Source organism: Toxoplasma gondii, chromosome IX, assembly GCF_000006565.2.
Source record: "Toxoplasma gondii ME49 chromosome IX, whole genome shotgun sequence".
NCBI classification, from domain to species: domain Eukaryota; phylum Apicomplexa; class Conoidasida; order Eucoccidiorida; family Sarcocystidae; genus Toxoplasma; species Toxoplasma gondii.
In genome coordinates, this window is record NC_031477.1 from 4948408 (window position 1) to 4968213 (window position 19806).

The following is a 19806-nucleotide window of genomic DNA, read 5'->3' on the forward strand; positions in this document are numbered from 1 at the left end:
CTACAGATGTTTGAGACCGCGCCACGCCAAAAGAGAACTGTTGCGGCATGGGCAACATAAAAAAAATCTACAACCCATGTAAACCTGCAAAACAACTGGGTACACAGGTACCGCTTAGCGAGCCCATTGACTGGAAACACGCCTCACGGTGACGTATGAGTTTTCGATGGGTGCGTTCTGGTCATGGTGCATCAATGTGATTACGCGAGTGTACAATGCGGTATCTTCGCATGCAGTGATGGGCGCTCTCACGATACCAGATTCTTTCGCGAAACTCACAACGCGGTGCACAGCTAAGACCCGACGACAACCTGGTGTTTTTCCCTTTACACGTGGATTAATACCACTGGACACATAAATAGATTAAACCAGAATTGTCGACCTAGAAGCAACACAGCAGATCCTCGTTTCGGCACTGACTTGCAATTCTACCAACTACATTGACTAACACTCAACCAGTTCAGTTCACTTCAGCAGAATATATGCACTTTCTGTGTTCATTTGCGTTAGACACTGCGACACCGACCTGTTTGACCCGTTATTTCCGCACGCCCTAAAAACGTAACATTCTTGCCACGCTCGTCACGCATGGGCGCAGCCTCAAGTTTCATCCTGCCACTCGGCTTTGCCAGTCTTTCTTTCGATTGATATCTCTGTCGGCAAGCAGTGGCCTCCTACGACCACAGGATGAATAGGCCTTCGGATCCAGCTTCACCGTTGCCTTCAAAAAGATACCTTCAGGTCAAGTTCCTGCAGAAGGTTTGACCTTTCCTCACTCCTCACATTCCGAAGTGAGCTTGCAGTAGCATGTAAAGAAACACCGTTTCCTGATTTGTTGGCATGACATTCTGGTAGTAAACTCTTGTCGATATCCCCAACTGCGTTGCCAGCCAGTAATGCCACGCATCGACTCACACGTTCATCACTCGGTGACTCGTCGCGGGGTGCGCCAGCCTCCCGCGGTCTGCAACCATATTGGCGGCCACTTCCACGGCTTTTCTCGCAGTTCTCTCCGTCATGTAGAGCTTCAGCACAGTGTACAGGCGTCTCACATAGCATGCTTTTATCTGACCGTACAATCGTCTTCTTCGCCTTATCCTCGAGCACCCCATTCCCCTCCTGCGGACGTTGCACCGACCGGGTATTCTTTTCTACGCCTGCATCTGGTGTTCCTAAAGTGATAACTGAATGATTCTTTACCTCGTCAAATATACACCAGCCACCCACCCGCTCCTTGCTTGGGCCTTGATTTTGTTCTAGTAACCCTTTCAACTCGCCGGCTGCGGGAAAGAGCGCGTCGCGCCTAGATGGGACGATGGGCTTCGCAACCACTTCAGAACTTCCCATTCCCTTCTCTGCTGCAGCAGCTCTAGCGACTGCCGCTTCAGATGCTGCAGCCCCGCGATACCCTGCACAGACGCGCGCCTCAGCGGCGGCAGCTGCTTGATGCTGAAGCTGTCTGTGAAACGGTAGCAAGCGTGAGAAACAGTTGTGGAACTTCAAAGGCAGTACAGTGTGCTGAGGGATAGACGAAGCACGGTAGGGGCCGATAGCGTAGCGGTGTAGTCGTCGGAGCTGGAGGTCCCAAATTGGCACCGCGGAAAGACACATCGCAACAACAGAAACAGCATGGCATGAATTAGCTCAAGTACTGACATACTGGAGATGCATGGTTCTACCAATCATGAGAACCATGATCGGCACTTCCTCAAACCACCACACAGCTGGTACCCCCGTTGAGAGCTTTGCCACACCAGCTGGCTGGCATATCCTGCCTCCTTTTTCTTTCCTTCACACAACAGGCTGATAGCAAACACACCGAACTAGAGCTGTGCGATGTGCAACGCGACTTCTTCATTTGCCCAACCATTTGCCTACAGCCTACCGAAGTGGTATCTTTTCTCGTGCATACCTTGAGGCCAACACTGCTCATGAGTGTCCGCAGGTCCATGCCTGGACGTTCCACAACATGGAGCTGAACGTAATACACACGAAACAGACACACCTGACAGCTCAGCACATCGCTGAACATCCCAAACTACAAGCATGCAACCAGAAGTCACTGTGCAGTAAGGAAACCACAAGCAGGGTTCTAATGCAGCGAGTATCTTCTTATCTCGATTTCAATTTCCAATAAAGAACCACATGAAGGTGCACCACATCTCTCCGTGATTTCCCTCGTCGAGGCCTTCTGTGGTAATACGACTGAAACATACACTTTAGTTTATGCCCTACGTTGTCAAAACTCAGTATCCCTTTAAGTCAACGCACAATCGTATGCTGACAACAAGACTTGGTGGCTAGACACAGACAACGCACAAGCTAAAACACAGGCACGAACAAGTCGCAGCCAAATATGAGACTGCCTCAACTGACGAAATTCAGTAAGTGATGCAACATAATCTCCAGTTTCACTTTACCCGCAACCACGCGGCATTGTGCCACGCCTTTAGTAGCTCGACCTGCCAGTGAACCACAACACACACAAGCCAGTGTCTTACTCATCATTACCATTCATCGCCACCATATAGTATTATCCCCAGTCTCCCAATTGTGTAAGAAGCCGCCATCTCAACGCTCACGCGAGAACCTGCCAATCCGCCGAATGGGCTACAACAGATCAACGTGGCCTGAAAGTCGCAGGTGCTTCTCGACTGACCCGAGCCAAAGCGTCACACGAGTTATGTGGCTTTGGTGGGACTCGAGGAAGGCATTCATTACACAGCGGAATGCACAGATACAGTGAACAACCGTGGGCACCACATCCAACAGATGCACAACGCGTCTAGAAGCTTGCTAATACAACAGCAAAAGTCGGTGATGCGACTCGAGAGAGAGCATGCGGCAGGACGTCAGAGGGAAAACGGAAACGAGGGCTATCCGAGTCGGAGGCTCGGTGTAAAACCTGCACGATGACCCTGCAACAGGCAGTCAACCATGTGCTGGTGCTGGAGCAAGTAGAGCCGCGTCGTCGTCGTTTTAACCCGTCTCAGAGTGTTCCACCTCTATCCTGACCCTCTGTACGGAATTACATAAACGTTTTTCTGAGTCGGTGACCTGCGCGCTCAAGCTGCTTTCGAAACGCATCCATTGGTTTACCCGCTTGCTTCAGAACGCTTACCCAGACCGGGCCGAAGTCAAAACCACCACAGGAGACGCCGCAGCGCCAATTTTCCCAAACTCGATAGCTCGGCAGGATCCCAGAGACGCGCACGTCGAACACCTGCGGGCGCGGAACAGTGAGCAGGATTTCTTCACACGTACGCCGCACTAGCGGGCAAACTTGCCTACAGGATTCTACATTGTGCTACCATACAAGGTTGCGAATACATCCTGTGAAAGGCACTACCACATGCGGTCGCGAAAGATCACTGTATGTGCCCAGTGGAGTCCAGTGGAGTTGGTGGCACCGGCTGTGAACGGTGTATGTGTCACATCAACCGTATTCGGTCTCGCCTTCGCGTTGTATGGATCTCCGTTCTAACTCACGGATTGAACGCGGTTCTCTGGTTTCTGCACAGCGTGAGCAAAATCGCCGTCGTTTGTCAGAAGCACGAATCCATCCGCCTCTACAGGAAGTGGCCGCTGTTCCATTCAGACAGAAAGCACACCTGCCAAGAAAGGTTTGATCTACTCTAAAAGTGATAATTCCACCACCAATGCTCCTATCTACAACACACCGGCAAAAATGTTTCGAGCAAACGGGTCAAGCAGAGACCGGACTGCCAGGTGCCAGCAAAGGCATAGAACAGTATGGGGCCTCACGCACGGCGAGTATCGAAACTGTTACTCGGCCACTTATGAACATGATTCGGGACGCATATTGATTGCTGACCATGTCTACTTAACATGTGTGTCTGAACAATTGGCCCGTATCCTGCAACCACCCCTTGAAAACTACCATGTCATCCACCTAGTTTCACATATTCACTTCTTTCTATCTTCCGTCGTCCATCGCAAACTCTTCGCAGGTTTCGTGGGTCCCCTGAAATTTCGGTGTACCAACGGGCAATAATGCTGCTCCACCACTCGTTCTCAAAACCACGTTCCGTTTGAGAGCCACTGCAAGCATCACCTTGAGTCGCATGGAAACTTACCACCACAATCAGGTGTCTAGGCAGCTCCGCGAGAACAGGTTGAGTATCGTATTGAAGGCGTGTGCTCAGGCGAAAGCGACGATCAACAAACTGCTCGAGTGAATCTGCATACTCCTTGTCGGACGCATTGGAGACCACATCATTTCCTCCGTCGCCTACTGGGGTGCGACAACGCAACTCCACCGACTGGGCTCTGTAAGCATGCCCGCACTGCCGCTCGCCACATATTTCGGCGCCTCTTGTCTGTTTTGCTGTGCTGACACACTCTCCAAGTGAATTCTGCGCTGAATAACTGTCCTGCTCGGAGGTTTTCCGAAAGCCTGCTTTGGTGAGACCGGTACTGAAACAAGTTGTCAAGGAGTTATCCACACTGTTTTGCTGCGGTCGCCCTTGTCTCTCTCGTTCGACATTTTCAGCCTCATCAGGGAGTAAGTCTTGCTCCACATAGAGATGTCGCATAAGAGTGTGCAATGTCGGCATATCCTCTCGTTCCTCCAACACGCACAACACCCGTCGTGGTTTAACCAAACCGAATAATTGGGGTGTCCTCACGGGAGGAGGCACGAAGGCTCCTGAAAACAAGAAGTTTCGCGGAGATATGGTGCTTTCACTTCGTTATACAGACTAGCAAGGAGCTCAGGTGGAGAGGTGTTAGTGCAGCGATTATCAAGGTTGTGTAACAAATCTCATTCTGATAAATAAGAGAGACTCCTCCTGTCTGCCACTGCCACACTGCGACGGGGAGCCATGCCGTCGAGAGGCATCGCATACATGTCTGTCCAAACAGCGACCTAAACTTAGTTGCACAAAATTGTGTACCACTGTTCCACGAATGAAATGGTACGTCCCCTTCCTGTGGCACAAATCGCGGCACATGCTGTGCTTGGACAGAAACAATACGGCAAAATTGACGCGAAGCAGTTCTTAATACTCCCGCGGCGAAAGTTCATTCTCCTTGCATCTGTATTGGTTGGTCCAAACATTGTATATCAATAAGCTACTGCCTCTGTTAAGGAGCTCTTGCCCGTTTCACGAATGCCAGTGAATAACACGTGAAGCCAGTCCTGTCACTATGGACTACACGGAACTACTTGTATGCTTGCCGCTTCCGCTGGTGCAGAAGTCGGAAACTGGTCAGCCGAGCCTTACCTTTGTAGCAAACGACTGCTTCACTGCACACTTCCACATTTTGGCAGATGGTTTCGCCATTAACCTGCACACCGGTTTAGGCGCATCCACATGCAGAGTGGCTGCTAGCATGCACCATTAGCATTCGCAAAAGACTGTAACAATCAAACAGTGCGGGCTCAACAACGGGCTGGCTGCAAACACGAGTAGAGCTGGAACTCTCCTACATGACACGGTATTGGAGAGATCGGAAGTAGTATGCGGTGGCTACCTGCGTAAGGACAAGGTTCCAGTGCTGGAATCAGAACCAATCTGCCCCCGTGCAACCAAGATGTGGACGCCGTATCTCAGGATGACAGATAAGGGGGCAGTTAGGCGCAGAATCACTAAAGGTGCAGATACAGCTGGAACATGATGAACGTATCCAACAGCCACGGCCGGCCGCGCAGACCAGAGCACGTGAAGAAGGTTCCGTGCCGTCCGCACGTTGTAGCGACAGACCACTGTCGCCAAAACGGCAACTGTTCTCCCCAACCAGACAATGAATAGAAACCCGAAAAGACACTGGTAACTTGGGAGGGAAAAGCTAGATTGTTGGCGACGGACTAACCGTAACTTGTCCAGCAGCAATAGCTTTTTCTGCCTCTCTCCTCGACAAGACTCCAGCCAGACTCAGGCGCCTTGCTAGCCATTCAAAGTTCCTGATGCGATGTACCAGCAAAAACAGAGAGCATTCCGACAAACACGGAAGACATGAGAAAGGAATGAGAAAGAAAAGGTTGCATCAGCAGGCTGTTACTTGACAAAGATGTCGCTCGGCAGGAGCTGACGGTTTTGAACCTGCTATGAGAAGGATGACTTTCCACTTCTAGTACGAAGTAGTTTCACAACCAAAAAAAGCGTATACGTAGGATGCGGAATCAGATACGCATGTATGAAGGCACCTACTAAAGCGCATGTGCATGTCTGCCTCTCTGCATATTTACGCGTGCATTTCTATGCAGGCATCGCGACGACGAATGGGCTGCTCAGTGCGCGCTAAAATACCTCTATTCACCAGATACAGGCCTGCGTCCGGCTTTCGGAACCAGCACGCGCGCGGTGGTCCTTTGCAGGATAGTAGCGGTGGCCGCACGCTCAACCTGCTCCACACTTTGCAAAAGTTCTAGCTCAGTGTGATTCGAGCAGCGTAGTTCAGAAGAGCGGCACAGACACTCCTTCCTTCTTAGCGCCATCCCCACTTTTCAGCTGGAAGCAGACGCGGTGATTAATCCCACCGAGGCATTAAACGTAGAACTTACGTTCGGCCTAACTGTAGGGTCCTTCCCAACATTGCTACCATCGGTACGGCAGTTAGGGTACCACCCACGCTACACCTCAGGCATTTGGTGAAGATGGTTCTCCTCGTAGCAGAGGAAACTCAGGTACACATCGTATCTTAGGAGAAGTATGGTGGGTTAACGGAAGCTCCAACATAAACGAAGAAATGCCAGGCCAGTGCGTTGACGATTGCAGCCAATGTGACAGACGCAACCCCTGGATGTCGCTTCTCTAGTCGCTTTGTTCCCGGTTCGTTTTCCTTCGGCTTGAGAGATGGCCACCAACCGCACATAAGCATGCTCACTGAAAGAATGAACAATCTCTATTTCTCCAGAGCCTCGCGGCTTAATCCGGTAAAATCGGTCGTCGGCCGAAATCGAGTGGAGCATGATTACCGTGCTCACCCTCCGCACGCTCGGGGAACAGTGGCAAACGGTCAGGTCTCAACCAAAATTCAGAGCCACATTAATTCTGACGCGTCAGTGATCGAAACAGAAGAAGGATACAACCACTTTTCGTGGCACGCTCTTGCGATTAGGAATTACTGTTGTCGGCCAGCAATGAGGGCAGTCTCAACACGCGCGCCGCGTATAGACGCATGCAGCTAGCGTCCTTGCTACTTCGCGTGTGCTAGAGAACCTGTAACAGGATGCGAGTCCAAACGGGGCGTCGGAAGCCAGACGCCAATTAGTGGTTGTTTTGTCGAGATTTTTGTACTATTGAAGACAATTGTCTGCCTGAGACGTGAATTAACTAAAAGCAATAAAAGCCAGTCATAATGAGTCATACTGTCACTATCTCCCTCCAAGGTCAAGGGCTGGTCTCAGCTCAACGGAAGAAGAACAGACCTATATAGGTCACTGCCACGCATGTACCGCCGGCACTTCATGATAATCTCGGCATGTGAAAAACGAAAGGCTTTCTGCTTTTCTATGCGCCAGCTTGATACAAACTGCACATCTTCCCGGAATGCACCACCTCACGAGCCTGAAAGATTTCTATTCGCCGCGGACATCTCAATATTTTTGGGGTTGTCATGTCGTTAATGTCCCCGAAGAATCTCGAAAAGCATCACAATTCCACATATGTGCCAGGATTTGCCTGCTGTACTGCTTGGGCCTGCCACCCCTTTGTAATAAAACACTAATGAAGCTTTAAATGTGCATGGATGGTCGAGAGACCGCTGTTGCAGGTGCGTCAACGGGTCAAGGCTTTACCCGTTTGTGTTACAGCATCACCTTACAAAAACTCCGTTGGTGTCTTGTTTCCGTCGTTGCCCCTGGAAGCATTGAGGAGTCAGAATATTTTTGTCCCTAAAAAAGAGGCATGTGCTGCCGGATCGTCAGACATATTGTAACAGTGTGACGTGTTTTTTCCCGCCAACATATCAGGTCCTACGGAATTTTTGACGGTCTTTGGATACCTCTAGTTGCTTCATGGGACTGGAGGAAAGCCACTAGAGCAGTGTGTATAGCTACAGGCCGTGAAACACGTCGTAGAGAAGAAAATGTTATATCTCCCGTCTTTGCAGGATTGCGTCTCGAGACTAGGGGAATCAGCCGTGTTCACTGTATGCTGCTCACGTGCGTTGTACCCCTCAAGCTCGTTGTGAAACCCGTCCCTATCTCGTGACCGAGGCCTTAGGAGTCACCTCGAGATGGCCATACATGCGCCTCACAGAGAATGAAGCGCAGACGATGCGGAACCCAAACTAGCGTGCATGGGGTAGTCACATCAGGATCTTTAATGCGGGGTCCCCAGATAGCTCCAATGTACCAACTGCGTCAGTGTTCGTTCCTTGTGTTCAGTGGCTGTCATGATAGAGTAGATCATTTCACAAACTAAAAGTGAAGTGCCTGACGATGTGGGTCTCATGAAATCGTTCACGCTGCTAAAGTAAGGACTTTTGGGGGCACGTCTCTTGCAAATTATTAGAAACATATAATCGGATAGACCCTGGCAAAAGCCAAGTACATGAAGCAGTGACATGGGAAGGGCTCGCGATAACGGCAGTTTGAAAGCTTCCTCTCGACAATCGCCTGAACACCCGAAACTGGCGCAGGGCATGGTGTGAGAGAGTCAAAAAGTGATGCTTTGCGAGTGTCATGGGGGCGTGGAACAGACAGCGGTTAATTGATATTGGGCCTAATTCGAAGCTGTGAAAAAGTAGTTAATGCCATCCACAGTTTTCTACATACTACACCCTAGCCAGCTACCTTTTTCCAAATTTTCCGTGTTTTTACAGAACCCGCGGTTGTTCTCTTTCCCCTGCTACGGTGCACGTGAATGCAGGCGTGTGACGTGCAGTCAGTGTTTTTGTCGGTGTTGCTTACCATTTTTGTCGTTTATCTTTAAGGTTACCGACACTGTTTTTGCTTAAGCTGCGTCGCTCACTCAAAGGCTTTCGGTTTTCTACTCAAGGTTCTGCTCTGTGGGAGCCTTATACTGACACGGTGTTTTTGGCAGTTATTCCGAAACTGAAGTCAGAGATGTGCTGAACGCCGGAATTATCCGATTGCCACTGTGCAGGCGAAGCCTTCGACTAAGCGCCCATAGACTGAAGTAGCCGCTTGTCCATTCTGTCATAGGAACTACATGGCTGCACGTATCTCGCACAGTAGTCGGCCGTCTGACAGCTGGTGGAAAAAGCGGTATCGGGTCGTGCGTGTTTGTAGCTAATTGCGGAGGGTTCTGGTCGGAGGCCGCAATTCGACGAAGGGCGTTTTCGCCGTCTGGCGGCGTCTGCTTTCTGTAAGGTATAGAGCAATGAGAGAAGCTTTAGAAAAGAAAGAACTGCCACGTTCCCGCGGTTCTGTTGACTGGTGTTACGCTGCGAAAAACCAGAGTTAGGTCCCATTCCTGACTTTTCGAGCTGGTAGTGATGTAAATTGTGGCATCTGCATCAACAGGGACATACTCGCGATTCGAATCTAATTTCAGCACTGAAGGACGCCGTGAGTAGGATAAGAATATGGTCGCAGAGTTCTCGTGGGAGTGAACAGTTTTCTGTGCTGATATGTCACTTCAGGGACAACGACAGCGAAAGACGTTGGACGCGGGAAGCCCACGGTATTCAAGTTAAGCCATGAAATCGTCTAAGACCGCTGACTCTCCAGACACAGTGACTGAAAGAAGCAAAACTATTGGTCTGCATAACTCTTGTAAAAGCGCCTACTGCAAGCAGAAGAATGTTATGGGGACTTTAGAAGACGTATTGGTTTTGTGTTGCCCGGACAGAAACAAGGGAACTTTTAGGACTCTTCCAGAAAAGGTAAAACGCACTAGACGACGGCGTCCCCGCAGTTACGAACGAAAACAGGCTCGTGATAAGAGCATTAAGGGAAGGGGGACGTACCCTAACCCGTATTTCTCGGCTGCAACGTACCAAAACCGCAACGGAGGATGTGCGAAGGTGCCGCCGATTCGAGCCTCGAGTGAACCGCTGGCGGTGGCGTGCAACAGACATCAGGGGGGAAATGAGGGACGGAATGGCGCAGTCCCGCAAGGGCCAACGACGCCTCAGATACTGTATTTTGGGCAGCTTCCAAGCACTAATGGAGAACCTTCGCGGCAACCGCTTTTTCGTCAGATACCACCATCGCAAGGCTTATTGCAGCGAGGATTGTTTCTCCAGAGGACGCAGCATAACGCTGGCGGCGAGGGAGAACGGCGGAAGCAATTGGGCGTGCTACGAAGGCAGGCCTGCTCGTTGCAAACGTCAAAGAATAACAGGGGCCATCAGGAGGGGCCAGAAATTGGTCGTCATCGTCACCTGCCAAGTGTGGGGAGAGGGGGAGTACAGGGTGAAAGGAGTAGGGTGATAGTTCGGCGGAACTGCTGCTCTCGAATGCAACGACCCGGTGGAGATACCTGTGACGCCTCGAGACCAAATGATGAAAACGAGGGAGGAGAGAACCCAGAGAAATGTAATCACCCAAAAAACGCAGACACAGTGGAAATATCAGATGCGACTAGCAAAACTCGGCAACACTTCGAACGTCAAGTAACGCGTGCAAATGGGAGAGGGGACTTCAACAACAGCAAGAACAGGCATGGCAACAAACCAAAAGACTGCATTCTGGAGCTTGAAGAGCTGCGAAGAACAGAGGCTGACCAATGTGTACTCGGATCTATAGCCTATAGCCAAGGTGGCCGCAGTCATAATCTGGCGGAGTCAGCATCGGCCCAAGGAACCCGAAGCCTTGCGTGGACATCTTTCGCCGGTTCGAGTGAAGCAGAAATGTCGAATCTTTCAGAACACACCAAGGTCCCTTGTGCGAGATCACCGACGGAGGACCTCAGGGTCTCTTCTACACACTCAGTACACCCACCTTTATTCGCACTGAGTGCGTGTTTCCCTCAAAACTCCGGTAAGGGAAAGGCGAATACAGTTAGTACGACTTCACTGGTGTGGGCGGCTTCTGTCGGCGGTTCTCCCGTTCTATTTCCTGGAAATGTTTGTCTGCGTAAGAGACTTCAAGACTCACCTGTGACGTCGTCGGATACCAGAAAGACTTCAGAAGGTCTGGTTGGATCGCAAGAGAGTATGGTTTCCGGTACAATCGAAACTGAACGGTATATTTCTCCTGAGAAGGGAAGAGACAGAGTCCAGGGTGGAAAGAAAGCCTCGGAGTTTCTTGTAGCAGTTCGTCGCGGAGTGACGCGTACAGTCTCACAGTCAGAAACTGCAGGACCATTGCCTTCCGGAACACGTCCAGAACTTTTGTGCACGACACCTGTCTCCGGTCGTTCTGCTTCTGGGGATCGTTCTCTTGTTTGTGCAGAGCTGTGTCACGTCGCGCCTCTCCACCTTGCTGTATCTTCTACTATGCAGATGCATCGCGTAGAGAAAAAAGTACGAACAGCGGGGGAAGCTGGTCAGGGGAAGTCTAGCGTGACTGACAGCGTCGTTGGAACGACGGTTGTGGTTCGGGAAACCGACGACGTTGAAACTTGTTTGCTGGAAGAGAGGGGAAAGCTCCAAGGTGGCACCCGCACTTCTTCAAGACTAAAAGGACAGTTTTCTTCAATGTGTGACGGTGTCTGCGTTTCGTCTTCTCCCGCTCTGTCGACGGATGTCTTTTGGGATTCTTCGAATGAGGACCCAGAGGTCCGGCTGCCGCCTCACACATGGCCCAGCGGCTTCACACACCCTACGCGCTTTTCTCCTCATACGCAGCACCGGCAGAGTGCTTTATCGTTGGGACCAGAGTGCAGTTGTGGTATATTTGGCGGTCGCGGCTTAAGCATCCGCAGACCAGGTGTGCATCCATCAAGTCGTTGCTGGGTAGACAGTGACAACCACGCCGAGTCTAGCAGGTTTAAAGCAGCACCAGGATTAAGTATGGTAGTTGATAAACCTGAGGAAGGCAGAAGACAAGAGGTGGCTTGCAGTCTGCGGGAGTTGGGCACAAGCGCTAAGCACGGGATCCTCCGCTCGAAACAACGGGATGGCCGAACTGAATGCGCTGACGGCTGTAACCATAAAATGCCGTCTGAGGCAGAGGTGGAAATATGTGAGACGAACACCACATGTCGTCTCTTTGGAAAAGCCGTCCAGAAGGACAAAGGCAAAGAGCAGCCTACTTCGATTCAACGTGTTTGTGGCGTCCAAGCAGAAATCAATATTACTTGTGTGGAAAGTAGGGGAAGGAAAAACAGTGATTTGGTAAGCAGTCAATGCCGAGGCAATAAAGAAGCAGCAGAAAGCGGTTCATATTGCACTGCAGATCCGACAGGAGGAAGCGCTTTATCGAAATCTGTATCTGGTCTGATGTTCGGCAATTCAGCACAACGCGATATTCGTTGTGGAGTTTTGTTGGCAAGAGAAGGACCGCTTGCATACAATTTTAGTACTTCTAGATATATGACAGATCCGACGGTCCTGTGCTCCGGAAGCAGACGGACGAACCATCAAGATAATTCTTCTCTCTACTCGTTTGGTCCGTTCAACTACACAGCGGGAGCTGCTGTTGGGGCTCCCACTCGTAGCAACCGTGGAACGAAAATCGGTGATTGCCTGGCGCATGAGCGAACCGAAGGAGTCCACCCGGAGGCACCAGACGATGAGCCCGCCAGGAGCTGGCCAGCCATGGCGTTTCTTTTTCCCTCTCCTCTTCAAAAAAGACTGAAGTTATTTGCGACAGCACACAGCCGTTTTAAGCGAACAATGATTGATCTGGAACAAGGGAAGCTTCGACAACCTCGGGCTTCGAGGCTGGGAGTTCCACGGTCTACGGTAATAGATTGTCCGACCACCTGCAACCGCAAGCTCGTGCACGTCTTTGGACGGCATCGTAGATCGCAGCTGCGTTCACCCTATAACATTCAAGAACGCAGATATCCTGCAGATCAGCCGTGGCGGTGCTGTCGCCGCGAGTTGTCGGAGGGCACGGAGAAGACAAAAGAGGTGGATCAAAGGGGGCGTTTAGTCTCGGCGGTGCACCCTATTGAGCACACTGGAGCAGCTACCCAGCTAAAAGATATGGCACACACCCTGAACGAAAAGAACAGCAGAACAGCAGAAGAGGCGGCGCATCCGACGTGGGCGGAAGGAAAAGTCGGGCTACCAGATGATCACGACAATTTAATGGCGAGTCTCTTCAGAAAAGCTTACACAACCCAGCTGAACTCATCCAAAACCGTCGCTAGCATCCGTCACACCAGCGCCGACAGCAGCACAGTTTCGGAAAGCCACGATGACAGTCGACCTTCCGATTTTGGCGCCGAAGCCAACTGTGGAGACACAATAGTTCGCCGGCCACTTGGCGGCGCGGGGAAAAGCAGAAGTGGAGTGACCAGTCTCAAAGAAACCAGAAAAGTAAATGCGTGGAAAAAACGTATATGGACGGAGAGTGGCCCCGCCGAATGCAAGACCGCAACTAGCAAGGTGGCTGAGGTTGGGAAATCCAGACAGGAGCCACATTTCGACGACAAATTATTCGATAACTGCGATCCCCGAGATGAGACACAAAACTCGGAGAAGATCTGCCTCCAGGAGATATTTTGTCAAGACCTGATGATTCTCGAGTTTGTTGACGAAACGTTGAACCAAGGAATGAGAGATAGCAACGAGAAGAAAAACACAGGAGATGTGGCCTGCCGACCGTCAGGAGACTGTAACCCGCGAAGAGACCGCACCTCTGACAGCAAGCAACCAAAACTGAAACTTCAGCAATATTGCCATGCGGGGGCGGGAACTCCGCTGCCTGTACTCATGCCGACAGAATTCCTGAGCGACGATTCTCTAATAACAAAAGCGGAGGCACAACGCGGTGTTCAGTCATCCCTGGTAGACACCCGTAAATCCGTTCCCACGGTCACTGGACAGAAACGCTGCCACGATGAGGTACACAGTTCACTTTTACAGAAGGAACTGTCTCCTCTGTTGTGCGACTACTGGACTCAAACAGCCACACTTGTCACAAAAGCCGGAGTAACCATGTACTACGTCACTACACAGCAAATTGGCGCGTCGTCAGAAAGAACAGATCAGTCTGTGAGCGACGGCAAGGCAGAGGTGGGCAACACCAGCATGCGTAGGACAAGTGGCCTGGAAACCTATTCTCAGGCTCTAGGAGAGTTTGATGCGGAACCAGAAGTGAATGGAGAGATTATCAGTGACGACGGAAGCCTAGCGGCAACTGGCAGGAGTGGGGATGCTCCTCCTTTTGTCGAAACACCAGCCAATCAGCATGGAATTCATCAGGTGGCATGCGTAGCCACTCAGCCCAATGCAGCCCTTAGAGTCGACACTTTGTCGCAGGTACCGCATGGCATTTACACGCGTTCATTGGGGACGTCCTTTTCTACGGTCGAAACTGAAGAAGCCGAAGGAATGTTAGCTGGCGTCTTTTCCGTCGTTGATTCGGGGGGTGCCTCAGGTCTTTCAGGAGGAAAGTCGGAGGCTAAAAGACTGAAGAATCAACACCTTCCGGGGGAAGCCGAAAGAGTTGCATGCCGAAAAATGGCACCGCCGATTGCTTGGACACCTCCTTTCTCTCGAGATAGGAACGGCAACGAAACGTTGGAAAGTACGAGGAAACCTCCTCATCCTGACGATCGATGGACCAGCGGAACCACTGCGGCAGAGTCTTGTGTGAGTAGACAAGATTCCACAGAGCGCATTACAGCTGTTGTAAGCAACACCGAAACGGCGGCGCTGGAACCTGAGAACCTTCCGCCGCCGTACGTGAGGACTGTGCCGAGCGCACCGGAGCCGATGGAAGGTTGTGGACAAAAACGAAGCCGCTTATTAGTGAACAGTAGAACAGGTAGCCACGGGCCGCCGCCGGATATCTCTGCGCCGCTTACACAGCGGATACGGCTGTGGCCTAACGAAGATGATGTCGAAGAAGATGAATCTGGAAAACAGTTTTTGGAGTCACTCGCTTGCCGACAACGATGCCATCTTGCTACTATGCGTCCTCTGCCTTCCAGCCAAGACGATCTGACTGGATGGTGGGGTAGCACCAGCGGCTCAGATACGGAGCAACATAGCCACATCTGTGATGAACGCACCAGTGTTAGAGCGTTTAGTCGCCTACAACAGCGTCAGGGCTCCTGTATCAGTTCTCACATCAAGCTTTCTCTTTCTGAAGGAGTTCCTTTAGGACCAGCGAAATCCTGTATCGAGAAGAACGAACGAGCGGATCTCCATCTGTGGCAGCGGCGCACTCCTCAACCCCAACTATCAGCGTCATCAGCTCAAACATTAAGGGATAGCGAGGTGCTGCAAAGACAGCGGAGTGACAACATTACATTGGAACAAACGCTGCATTCGGTAGCAAAAGAAGCGGATACTACGGTCCAGCACCATGTTGCAGCGTTGGGAATCTTGGGGCTGTGTTCGGCTTCCCCTACGTTTGTCCCACAAGCCTTTCAGCAGCCAGTCCACCATCAAATTGAGCAGCATTTGCTTTTCCACCAACATGAAAGTCAGCCGAACCACGATCATCATCATCCTTCACACTCTTGTCGAGGTCCTCAACTGCTGCCGCGGGCGGACCTCCAGCCGAAGCTAGTGACCGGAAGCGTGCACATGCAAGAAACGAACTCGTTGTTTCCTAAGTCCCGGCGTAGCTCATTCTGCGTCACTTCAGCTAGCGAGTGTGCGTCTGATCGAGTGTCACGTCGAGCGATGCCGTCCTCACGAGGAAGGGCATCTGGTCCGCCTTCCTGTGATCGGCTTCCTTCTTTCCGTCCTGCTGATCATCTGGAAGAGAATCCTGGCCACAACAGCGCAGCCCTTTCACAAAATATAAGGCCTAGAGGACCTCCGAGTCTGCTGGCAGATACGTGTCCTATTCATCCACTTTCTGAAGAATATCCAATCCCCCTACGCTCTGCGGACGGAAGACACAGTGGAGGAGCTTGCGACGTACTCTCTAGAGGTATATTCTGCGCTGGCGAAGGGGATTGGAGTTCTGGAAAGGAGTGCACCTCGTGTACCGGAAACCATGTGTCGCATCAATGGCAACTACAGCAGAATCACCATAATATCTTAATATCGAAGAATGCTAGAACAACGGACATTCCACACCAGCCAATCTGTCTTCCTGGTCCCCCTTCCTATCGTCTAGGCGGACTCTCCTCGTCTTCTTTTAGCGGCGAAACGACAACAGCGGCTACAATAGGTCCAGGTATTGCATCTCATCATGGGAACGGAGGTCATCGTGGACATGGTGAAACAGCTGGAGATTCCTGGGGGAAGGGGCTCGTCAGGAGAAAAGGACGACGCCGGGTTCGGCCACCATTCAAAAGATTCCGTTGTGCAATGGTTCCTCGTGTCGAAAAATGCAGGAGCAGAACTTTGGACGGTTTCGCAAGTGGAACGTTGTCAATGCGGCTGCAATTGACGGAACCACTAGCTCCTCACATAGAAGGCGTGACCTCTTGTAAGCGGAATACGTGTCGACGACAGCAGCAGCGATGTCCGCACCGGCGTTCCTCATCTGTCCAACAGTGTTCCGAGAATGTGCTGAACTCAGAAGGTCCAGCACGAGCTTTAGATTGCCCAGAGCAGTATCCAACAACTGGGCCAATCTCTGGATCATCAACTCAGTGGGAATGCGCACCGGGTGAACACAGATTAAACTCGGTACTGATTGATCAGACGCCTTCCCTTCAGAATGTCGCCGAAGAAGAAATGCAGTCGCTGAGACAACTCTCACGTACCACATCACCGTTCTTAGTGACGAGTCGTGCGTCAGGTGGCGCTTGGGTAGAACAACCTCAGGCTCGGACTCTCAAGTGCACATCCTTGGGAAGTCTTGGAATCACACTGCAGAACGAAGGCCTGGGCCACAGTCGACAAGATCCTTCTCAAGTGCCGACTTATGGAAACGTGATCGATCCCAGGCATCAGATGCAACGCGTTGAGGCTGGTAACACAGTTCAGTGTCTGAGGGAATGCCCGAACGAAGTGTTGCCCCGGCATCGTATGACAGTCCTGGAAACGGTTGCCCAGAGTCCAAGCATAGAGCTTCTTTCACATCCTCAGGTGGCGACGAATGAGAAGGAAATACAACGAGTGGCACCTGAACAGCCGTCATGCCATCATGGTAACAGCCCGCCTTTAGAGCAACAAGAGTTTCTATATCAAACCCCATCCGCACCGCCTTTGCGTCCACTGGCTTTGCAGCCACCCAAAAAAGGTGAACGGGATGAACAGGAGCAGCAACTGTTACAGCGCCGTGGTCCTTTTGCTCAAGCTGGAGTGTCGGTTCCGAGGTCACTCGCACGGAGCGCCCAGGTCAACATTCGCCGACTGGCCGCCCGGCTGTTGGACGACAATGCCTCTGTTCTACCTCTAGCATCTCCGGAGCAACCAAGAGCTTCCACACTTAAACAAACGCCGGTGGTTGACTTCCCTGAGTTAGCGATACAGTCGCTGTTGCCGTCGCTCGATGGAGGAAAATCTCCCCCACTAACGAAACCCATGGATTACATCCATCTCGCTACGTGTTCCCGCCAGCAGCAATATGGTAATAGGGGTCAGTCAAAAGGTGCGATGGCCAGGCTTGTTGCACCACCATCTCGCAGTCTTCAATCAGAGCAAAGGGCGCAAGTAATGCGTTCTCCAATGAGTATGTCAGCGATGAGGTTCCAACACCAAGTGAACCACCACCATCACCGCCGCATTCCGGGCTTCCATCTCGAATCAGATCAGTCATCTGCGCTTGAAACTATCGACAGACGGTATGCACCTCATGCTCCACCCCCTCTGGTGAGCGCCGGAAGGTCTTCCCCGTTATCGCGTCATACATCGTCTGCAATACTGAACCACCGCATGACATGTCGATCGTTGCGTCAGCAACGACGCGCGTAGCAGTCGGACCAACTAGAATCACTCGTACAGAGGTCTTTGCACTTTACTGTACAATCTCAGCAAGCGGATTTCGAAGCCATTGGTCGTATAGTACCACCACGGTCTTTCAGCTGTTGTGTTTCACGACGCGACGTTATCTGGGGGGCTCCGTTAAATTCACGGACGGCTGATAATGATTCCTGCACGAATCTCGAATTACATGGTCTTGGGGAATGGCATGAAATAACCGCGAGGCCTTCCACTCTGTTGGGGTTGGGAGGGTGGATGGCGTCGCCGCAGGACAGCTCCGCCGGACAGCTGTCTTCAAGGCACCACGGCGTTTGAGACTCCGAGGTTACTTTTGATTCCCGTCTGTTACGTTAAGAATATCCACCACAAAAAATTGTCCACGGCATTGATTTCAGTGGACGCTTGCTAATTGATATTGAAACTCCTCTGCTTCCACAGCAAAGATCCCTGCCAGGGTCCAAATTACTACGGGTTGCTCTGCTAAAACAAACGCGGCCGACGCAGCCACCACGCGGTCGACAGATAACGTATGAAGTGTCACAATTCAGTCCGATGATGGACCAGGAGCTGCTTCGCAATTGCCCGTGGTCACCGTCTGGCTAACAAATGCGGCAGCATGTGTCAAATCAAGTGAGGCAGACTGTTCCAAAACGGAAGCACAGTGGTCTCGGCAATGGGAGTGAGGTCCCGGAACGACGATGCACACGCTGTAAGTCCAAAAATGAGACAGAACGTAACTTATGCGTGGCCCCAGGGAGAGTGTGATGCGGCGGCAAAGGAAACTTCAGACACGCCGGATCACGTTCGGCAGTCATCCCAATGCAGCGATCGCTCAAGCAACACCATATATGTTTCTCACCATCGGCGCACTTTAACGCCATATTCTACAATGTACAGTGGTGTCCATACCGATGTTACCTACATTATTACGCAAAAGCCGCCGCTTCAGCCACCGCGGTTACCCTATGATTTGCCGGCTGAGTCTGTTAGTTCACCAAATAGCGAGGTTGATTTTCAAGGACTGCGGCCACAGCATCTTCACTTCTCTCCGTTTGAGCTTCCAGTCTACGCGATGTGCGTCCCTACAACCAGCTGTCCAGGTTCAGGTCTACTCTCACATCTTCGGATGTGTCGAATGGCAGTGACGCTCCGTACTAAACGTTTCTTCCTGCTCAACATCTGCATTCACCAAATCAGCGACTTCCGCGACCTGGAGAAGTTTTAGTTCCTTCCTCGTGCCAGGAAATGTCTATCCGAGCAAAAAGTCGGACCAGCAGCTTCAACGTTATTTGAACCGCAGCTGGGCCATGAAGGAAACCGAGTGCAGAAACAACCGGAGCAGTCCGTGCGTCGGTATGCGTATGAACGCCAGTTGCGCCACAGCAACTGTGTTGTTAACGGTTGTGTAGTGGTTGCAGAAATGATGCCCGCCGAAGTAGGTCTGGCACTACAGCAGTTTCCATAGGTAGTTGCTTACTCTGCGGCTCGATGAAACAGACTGGTGGTGTAGTGGCAACTTCATGTCTTGAAAAACGAAAAATCGAATGAAGAGTCTCGCGTGAACAAGCAGCTGTAGGAGGGAAGCCATAGAGAGAGACTTTGGTGACGAGGAGCGAGGGGCGGTGCTGACGTCTGGAGTACCTGCTCCCCCCAGATAGCTCATATCTGATGAACGTCAGTTAAGCGACTCACGGCCAAAGCCACGTAGCGTCAGATGGCTCTGGAGTTGGTTCAGAACGGCACCAACACGCCATGCAGGTTACTCAGTCTCTCAAAGACTAAAGTTTCGTTTAGAGAATAGCAGGGGACACGCCGAGCCTAGACGCACCGTCCTCTGAGTGCAGAAGAGTGACTCCGGGGCTGTAGCTTCCCACTGGCTGTGGCCGGCCGTCCACCCACAAGGCGCCATGCATTCGCTACGCC

General features: G+C 51.5%; 3 protein-coding genes across 3 annotated transcripts; 1 reads left to right on the forward strand and 2 right to left on the reverse strand.

The window, feature by feature from the left end:
* Positions 1 to 38: 38 nt before the first annotated feature.
* On the reverse strand, positions 39 to 6567 carry TGME49_210230 (hypothetical protein; the record flags this gene model as incomplete). Its single annotated transcript, XM_018779492.1, has 9 exons — positions 39 to 1575; positions 1913 to 1975; positions 2421 to 2462; positions 3122 to 3223; positions 3490 to 3585; positions 4098 to 4669; positions 5247 to 5310; positions 5836 to 5926; positions 6527 to 6567. 9 exons carry the CDS (start codon positions 6565 to 6567, stop codon positions 724 to 726), a joined length of 1923 nt encoding a protein of 640 aa, XP_018636514.1. The 3' UTR covers positions 39 to 723.
* Positions 6568 to 6682: 115 nt separating this feature from the next.
* On the reverse strand, positions 6683 to 7082 carry TGME49_210220 (hypothetical protein; the record flags this gene model as incomplete). Its single annotated transcript, XM_018779491.1, has 1 exon — positions 6683 to 7082. Exon 1 carries the CDS (start codon positions 6932 to 6934, stop codon positions 6683 to 6685), a length of 252 nt encoding a protein of 83 aa, XP_018636515.1. The 5' UTR covers positions 6935 to 7082.
* Positions 7083 to 10585: 3503 nt separating this feature from the next.
* On the forward strand, positions 10586 to 17874 carry TGME49_210210 (hypothetical protein; the record flags this gene model as incomplete). The annotated part of the gene is made up of 1 exon (XM_002371792.1): positions 10586 to 17874. Exon 1 carries the CDS (start codon positions 10786 to 10788, stop codon positions 17872 to 17874), a length of 7089 nt encoding a protein of 2362 aa, XP_002371833.1. The 5' UTR covers positions 10586 to 10785.
* Positions 17875 to 19806: the final 1932 nt, after the last annotated feature.